The following is a 7790-nucleotide window of genomic DNA, read 5'->3' as shown; positions in this document are numbered from 1 at the left end:
TTTCCCTAGGGGCTGGGAGTCTCCCTGTTGAAGTAGGATCTCTTGCGCAAAAAAGCGGACTTCTGCGTGCGTCGGTGGGAGCCCCAGGGAGGCCTGAAGAAGCACCCAATCTGCTAGGCGCTTCTCCTGCTCCGGAGGTATCCGCTGATACGGTTCTTGTGCCTGTCGGCTGGGTAGGGATCCCGTTAGACGCCGGCGTAGGGTGGTCCTCGGTATGCCCCAGAGTCGGGCGGCCCGCGAGATAGGGACCTTTGCCTGCACGGCCGCGACGGCCCGTTCGACGTCTTCTTCGGTATACTGTTTCTCTGGCATATGGGCATTGGATTGCAGTAAAAAGTATGGAAAACGGATCAAAATTGAGGGATTTACGGCGGGTTGAAGACGTGGCCATATCTGAGGCAGTGGGCCTGTTTGAGGTGGCCGGAAGGGGGGGTGGCCGACAGGGGGTACTCCGACTTAGCTTTAAAACCCACGGGGGTAGGGGCGTAAACGTGGTTGCCTTTACAACAAACAGCCTGCGCCGGGGACACGGTTGGGTGGGGAAACACAATAAACATTTTCCACTTACCTTCAAATGCATTAGCTTTAATAAAGAAAGCCGTCTAATGCTCCCTACTGCTACGACCACAGCGAGTGCGAGGTAGGGGGCAGGCCTAGTTAGGAAAGAAAGCCACCCCATGTAACGGGGTCGCCCTGGTAAGGGATCCCGGGGCTTGATATACTGTGGTGCCAGAGGGTTCAATCGCGAAGTGATTGAACTGTTGGATCTTTTGGTCTATGTAGTGGAGCGGTTACTCTGGCACGCCCCCCTTACACCCCACCACGCCTAACAAGGACGTTGGAAGGTCACGTAACCAGGTCACGCGGAAACACGATACGTGGAATACTTGGGATAAAATAGCATCCAACGACGGCAAAAATCCATGAATATCACTGCCACTCTTTTTATTAGGAAGCTTGGCTAGATTCGATGGCTTGCTGGGTGGAGTCCTTTCTGAACTCGAATGCTGATCCCGCCTTATATTTGCAGCAGCGTAGAGCGGCGCTCGAAGTCGATGCCGCTTGTCGCCCCTGGAGACGGGCCTGATCTGCCATCTACCTGCTACTGGAGGACTTCGTGCTGCAATCCACGGACGCCGCCCATGCGTGTCACTTGAGCAAAGGACTTTAGGGGCGAAGGGCTTTAAGGATAAGCCTCACTTTAGCCCCACCCACAAGCTTCCCAATTTTTAACTAGACAATAATGGAGCCAATGGGTTTTAGTCCCAAACGGGTCGTTTAGGTTTTCGCCAACCCTATTTTCTAGCAGGTTTAGGGAGATCCTACACGCTTGTCCGACGGATGCCTAAATCATAAAGTCCAAATTTACCCTTGGAAGCCAATTACGTTAATAAAATCCAACGCCGAGGACCGAGGATTGCGTATACCAGGTAGCTACGTCCCCGCACGGGCCACAAGCTGGTTTATATAATGCCGGCCAACTGCTGTGGTCTCCTCGAGAGATTCTGCTTCCTTAGGCAACTTTTAAGCCCCTAAAATCGCCCCTCCAGGCCGTCTTTAACCCCCTGTTACATATACTTGAAGGCTTTCCTCCATCTTAAAGGATCCAAGTAACAGCCACAACCTGGTGCCATGGTATGAACACTGCATATCGCGAGATTTTCTGGTGAAGCTAACCTGGCGTTCCCGCGCGGCAGGCTATTAAGCGCACTGTGTCCATCCACGAGGCTGGATCCTCTTCCGGCACCGACCCAAACACCCACTCTTCTGCCCAAAACGCAGAGAACCATGTCCCGCAACCCGGCGGCGACTCTGCCCGAGACCCCAACCCGGTTCCCGAGTCTCGTCCGGCACCGGCCACGGACCCGGAAGGCCTGGAGTTTAACGTGCGGCCCTTGAGCAGCGCCAAAGGCCTCATGGTGAGGGTGCAACCGCCCAAGGCGCCCGGGGGAGTGCCCGCCGACTACCACGTGCCCTGCGACATCGTGCTGGTCATCGACGTGTCCGCGAGCATGTCGTCCGCGGCCGTGCCCCCCGTCAAGAAGGGCGAGGCCGGCGAGGACCACGGGTTTAACACGCTCGACCTGGTTAAGCACGCTGCCCTTACGATCCTGGCCACCCTGGACGAGCGGGATAGGCTGGGCATTGTGAAGTTTAGCCGCAACGCAAAGGTGCGTCCGTCGCTCGCTCCGTCCGGCGTGGCGAGGTGGCATGGGGTTTTTCGAACTGTTGCTGACGCACAACTGGTGGTTTAGGTGGTGATGGAGCTTTTGCCCATGGTCGAGGAAAATAAGAAGCTTGCCGAAACAGAGCTCTTAAAGCTTGCGCCGACCTTGGATACTGTCATGTGGAACGGCATCGCCGCGGGGTTCGGTGTTTTCGAAGGAAAGCAGGATGGCAGCAATAGGGTTCCTGCAGTTATGCTTATGACTGATGGCGTGCCGACCAGGTTAGTTTCTTTGCATTTTGTTGCTATTTGAAACCGCATTTTTGGGCCCTTGCTAATTTCGGCGGCCGTTTCTATTCTTTGTTCGTAGCATTCCCAGCAGCGGCTGGGTAGGCAAGCTAAACACGATCCGCCCATTTCCGGCCCCTATCCACACCTTCGGCTTTGGATATTCTCTCGAGTCGGGCGTTCTCAAGTCCATCTCTGAGCTTACTGGCGGCCATTATGCCTTTATCCCTGACTGCGGAATGATTGTGGGTTGTGTTCCATGGCCCTGGAAAGAGGCCGTCGATGCTGACTTGACAACGCAAACCAGGGCACGGTCTTCATCCACGCCGTCGCCAACCTACAGTCTACATTTGCGACCGAGGCCCAGCTAAAGATCGACTTCCCGGCGACCCTGGGTCTTCAAGCGGCCATCGGCAAAAATTATCAGATCTTACCCGTGGAGGAAATGGAACCTGGCAGTGGACAACGGGCCAAGCGATCGCGCCTTACCGTCGGCCTCGGGGCGTTGCAGTTCGGAATGTCCAAAGATCTTTACTTTGAGCATAGCGGAGAGGCGGCGCAGCTGGAAGGCTACCTCCCGGCCGACCAGACCGTCGCGGTCGAGCTTAGCTACAAAACCCTGGGCGGCGAGCGGAGCACCCTGAAGCTGGGCCGGGACACATTCAGGGCTGACGACCCGCCCGAGGCCGAGGTCGCCTACCACGTGTCCCGCTCAATGCTATGCAAGTTCCTCTCATCCCTCTTCCCCTACCCGGCCGGCGGCGAGCGCCAGCGGCACGGCTGGGGCGAGGCCAAAACGCGGTACGAGGACCGGACGCCGATCGATTCAGAGCTGGCGGCGCGGCTATGCGGCGTTAAGCGGGCCATGCCGGCGTGGGACCTGGCCGGGGCGTCGGAAGACTGCGCGTCGCTGATCCAGGACATCGAGGGCCACGAGCCGCACGGCCAGGTGGCGCTGGCCCTGTCGCGCCGCGATTACTGGGACCGCTGGGGCGGCCACTACCTACTCGGCCTGCTCGACGCCCACACGCGCCAGGCCTGCAACTCGTTCAAAGACCCCGGCCCGGGCCGGTACGGGCTCGCCAGCCCCCTGTTCGCCGCCCGCCGCGCTCGTCTGGACCGCGCCTTCGACGCCGTCAAGCCGCCACCGCCGAGCAGGGTGCCCCCGCCCCCGTACCGCAGTAGCAGCATCGGCAACTGCGAGCGGCGCATGTACTCCATGAGCGACGCGTACCTCAACAGCAGCGCGCCCTGCTTCGCCGGCGCCACGCGCGTCCGCCTGGCCGAAACGGCGACGACGGTGGCCATCCGCGACCTCGCGCGCGGTATGCGCGTGCACACGCCGCTGGGGCCCCGGGCCGTGGCGGCCGTGCTGCGGACGCGGGTGTGGCGTGCGGCCGTGCGGCGCGTCGGCGGCGTCGTGGTTACGCCCTGGCACCCGGTCAGAAGGACCGGCGGCGGCGGGTGGGCGTTCCCGGCCGACATGGCCGAGGCGCGGCCCGCGCTGTACACGGGCTCCGTCTTCTCGGTCCTGCTCGAGCCCGACCCCCGCCCGCGGGCCCACGCCTTTCTGGTGGCCGAGTCCGCCGCCGGCGCGGGCTCGCCGCCGGTCCTGTGGGGCGTGTGCCTTGGCCACGGCCTGGCGGGGAGGACGAGGGGTGAGGCTGACGGGGAGGAGGCGGCCGAAGATGCGGGGGACGATGTTAGGAACCACGAGTTCTGGGGCGACTATGCCCGCGTCGCTGCCGAGATGGCGCGCCTCCCGCGAGGCGGCCGCGACGGCGTCGTGCTCTGCGGCGGCGTCAGGCGGTCCAGGGTCACGGGCAGGACGGTTGGGCTCCGGAAGCCTGGGCTGTCGCGTGGGCTGGCGAAGGCCGGGAAGACGATGGTTTGGAAGCTGCGGGGACGCTTTGTTAGGGCGGCAAGGTCGTCGAGGAAGGGCCTTATCTCCGCGGTTTAATGGGTATTTGCTTCTGATTAGCGTTTGGCCAATTGGCCAATTGGTAACTTTTGTGTCTGTTTATTGAGTATTAAATATCCTGTGCGCTGAACTAAGCCCCCTTTCCCTTTCTCAATACATCCCCAAGCTTCCCCGGGCTTCGTCGGAACATCAGGTGGTTAAAAGTTTGCATTCCGCACTGGGGATTGGATTAAGTTCGTTAGATTATCTCACTTTGGGTAATTTTAAACCTTTAGGTATTTGGTAAGAGAGGGAAAGGGAGAGGGGCAGCTACATGCAGCTAGCGTGCGCGCAAGCGGGTTGCGGATACCAAGCACTTCATATCCTTTAAGCCAGGCTAGACTATCACCAAACTGAAAGAAACGAACCATCCAGAAAGGGGGTCTCTCTGCTAGGCTAATCTTTTCTCGCGAAGTCACTTTTAATGATCTCGCTCGCTACTAAACGTAACAATATGTCTACCGTGCAGCGCATCCGTTGCAACGCCAATGTCCGCTTTCAACCGACACCTGCTGCCGGGCAAACGCACTTTTTTGCTACAAACAGGCCTCTGCTCCTATGGTAGGACACCTAAAAAGGTGGTAACAGTAGCATCTCTGTCAAGGAGGAGGAGGAGGATTTAACGTCGGTAAGTCGGGATCTACCAGTCCCTACCTCCTAGGGGGCATACGACGTGCTAGCGATACCTAAGCTATTTACAAGGCGCCCAACCCCACACTGTCTCGGGCCCGGCCCGTGACAGTCGATCCGCTTGACAGACTCATGTAGACTAGAATAGCGCGCCGTGATGCCCCACGCGCGGCTGCACACACGGAGAACCAGCCTGGCTGGCGCTCCGTGCCGCCCGGCGTTAATAAACACTACTACTACTACTACTACTACTAAGCTATTTACACCAGGCCATAGTGCTGCTATACGGCGGCTAGCAAATTAAGCCCTAAGGCACACGGAGTTCCGGCAGCATTCCGGCGCTCCTTGTTGGTGAGAGGGCAATCGGCAGTAGGGCGTATATGAACGCCGGGGCGTTGTAAGCGCAGCGGGTGGTAGTAGTGCGTTCGGCCGGCGGGTGCGTCGGAAAGGGGGTAAGGCCGGGCGGGGGTCCTCGGGACTACCCTTGTGCCTGGCCGGGGTTGCGGGGGACCGGCGAGCCTACCGTTGGTCCGGGTGGTACAAAAGAAAAGGTGGCAAAACGTTGCTCGTCATTCCTTTCTGCTTATAAGGTACTCAGCCTAAGTGGACGTTGCAGCCATCGGTAATTCGCAGCATTAAAGCCACGGTCTCTATCAGGGTTGCAGTGCACGGCATGGTCAGCCTAACGGTTCGGCAATTTTGGCGATAATTCCAAGGGCTCTTACGCTTCTCCAAGCCCAAAGGCTTAACCTTTTCACCATCTGGGAGCGCGATGACGGGGAACTCGTTTAGGATGCGCACGATGGCGTACGCGGCTTCGGTAAGGCGAAATCCACTGCGAGGTGGTTAACACCACGTTAACTGCCTGTGCTTGGAATGGTTTAGGGGGTTACCGGGACCGAGAAAGAACGGAAAAAGAAAGAACGTACTTCCGATGCAAACGCGAAGCCCGCCGCCGAACGGCAGGTACCCGTAGTTGCGCGTCAAGGCGTCGCGGAATAAAGGCATGCCGTCGCCGTCGCCGAGCCAGCGCTCGGGCCGGAAAACCTCGGCGTCCATGCCGTACAGGTCTGCGCGGCGGTGCAAGGCGTAAACGTTAAAAGCGACGACGGAGCCGCGCGGCACAAGCACGGGCTGTTGCCGGTCAACCCCGCCGCCTGTGGGCAGGACCGTATCGCGCGCGGCGGTGCGGCCGTTAATGGGCGCCGACGGGTACAGGCGGAGGTCCTCCTTTAGGACGGCCTGAAGGTACCTCATGCCTTTAAGGTCGCCCCGCTGGAGGTCGGCGGGCTAGATGGGAGTATTTGCAATTTCGGTGCGGAGCTTGGATAGGGCATCGGGGTGGCGGACGAGAACGAAGCTGTGGGAAGGGGATATTTCTTATCAGCTAACGAACTTATGGGGCGTGCCTAAGTTTTAGCGTCCATATAATCAAATGGCTTGCTACTCACAACGTCCGCGAGAGAAAACACGCCGTCGTGTCGCGCCCCGCGCCCAAAACGTTAACGATCTGGCCGCGCAGCGCCTCGCGGTCCGGGCAGGCCTCGGCGACCCTGCTCGGGAACGACGGCTTCTTCTCCCCGCCGGCGGCGGCCGCCTTCGCCAGGTTCCGGTCGACGACGCCGTCGATAAAGGCGTGAACGTCGGCGCAGGCGCGCCGCCACGCGCGCCCGCCGACCAGCCAGTGCAGGCCCGGCAGGCGGAAGCGGCGGGCCAGGAAGCCGAGGCCGCGGTCGAGCGCGTCGGCGAAAGCGCGCTCAGGGCTGTCCACGCCGGACGCCAGAGAGCGGATCGACTCGCCCAGCAGTAGCGAGGTGGTAACGTCAAGGGTGAGGCCGAAAAAGAGCGGCTGGAGGTCGACGGTTTTTACATCGCCGGCGTCGGCGGACCGGGACATGGCGGCGAGCAGGTCGTCGACGGGCTGCTGCATGGGTGACAGGTCCTCGTAGTGGCCATGCGCCAGGTGCGGGCGGATTCTGGCGCGCGAGCGCCGCCAGGCCTCGCCGTCGAGGGTGAAAACGCCGTCGCCGGAAAGGGGGGCGGCGACTTGGTGCCGAGGGCTAATGGAGTAGTCTAAATGGTAAAATCAGTCGATAAGTGTCATGGAGTGGCACGGCCTTGGCAGGCCTCGCTCCAGATTGCGAGACGAGAGGGTCACGAGGTCACGCGACTACGTGGCTCGTGCGACGCACAACGTGGGGATAAATCCACGCGCGCGTTGGCCGGTGCAACGCACCGATCCCCTCTTCTCTTCCCTAGCTTTTGATAGTCAATATTACGCCTACTTTTGCAGCCCTGTCTCTTAATGGTAGTGCGCGATCCCTAACAATAAGCATAAGTTTGGGGAAATCAAAACGAGGTGTGTGCAAGGGGGCGTACCCCTGGCCTTGGAGTTTAACATGGCCTCGAGGTTGGCGGGGTCGACGGTGATAAAGATGGTCTTGTTTAAAAACCTTTGCTGGATGGTCCACTCGGACTGGCGCATGTGGAACAAAATGACCTGTAGCAGCTGGTGCCGGGAATCGGCCTGGATCCACTGCCGGAAGCGGCCGAGGCCCCAGGGACAATGGTTGCTGTTTTTCGCGGGCGTGTAAGCACATGTGCGAAATATTAGTGGTGCTTTTCAAACCCGCGCTTACCCTTTCAGATATGGCGCAGGCGCGCATCCGTGCTTCGCGGCAAGCTTTTGGAATAACTAGCAAACACGATAATGTTTTATCAAATCTTTCCTTTTGCGAGTAAAGG

General features: G+C 59.6%; 2 protein-coding genes across 2 annotated transcripts; one reads left to right on the top strand and one right to left on the bottom strand.

Annotated features, from left to right (window-relative positions):
- Positions 1-1632: 1632 nt before the first annotated feature.
- GGTG_13358 (hypothetical protein) lies at positions 1633-4415 on the top strand (the record flags this gene model as incomplete). Its single annotated transcript, XM_009231264.1, has 5 exons — positions 1633-1635; positions 1698-2171; positions 2256-2449; positions 2538-2700; positions 2763-4415. 5 exons carry the CDS (start codon positions 1633-1635, stop codon positions 4413-4415), a joined length of 2487 nt encoding a protein of 828 aa, XP_009229528.1.
- A 1105-nt stretch (positions 4416-5520) lies between these two features.
- GGTG_13357 (hypothetical protein) lies at positions 5521-7711 on the bottom strand (the record flags this gene model as incomplete). Its single annotated transcript, XM_009231263.1, has 6 exons — positions 5521-5695; positions 5771-5880; positions 5975-6405; positions 6497-7118; positions 7425-7581; positions 7685-7711. The coding sequence occupies 4 exons, from the start codon at positions 7709-7711 to the stop codon at positions 6336-6338; spliced, it is 876 nt and encodes a 291-aa protein (XP_009229527.1). The 3' UTR covers positions 5521-5695; positions 5771-5880; positions 5975-6335.
- Positions 7712-7790: the final 79 nt, after the last annotated feature.

This window comes from Gaeumannomyces tritici (assembly GCF_000145635.1).
Source record: "Gaeumannomyces tritici R3-111a-1 unplaced genomic scaffold supercont2.12, whole genome shotgun sequence".
In the NCBI taxonomy this organism is placed as follows: Eukaryota; Fungi; Ascomycota; class Sordariomycetes; order Magnaporthales; family Magnaporthaceae; genus Gaeumannomyces; species Gaeumannomyces tritici.
Note: the sequence above shows the minus strand (reverse complement) of the source record. Positions and strands in the feature narration are given on the sequence as shown.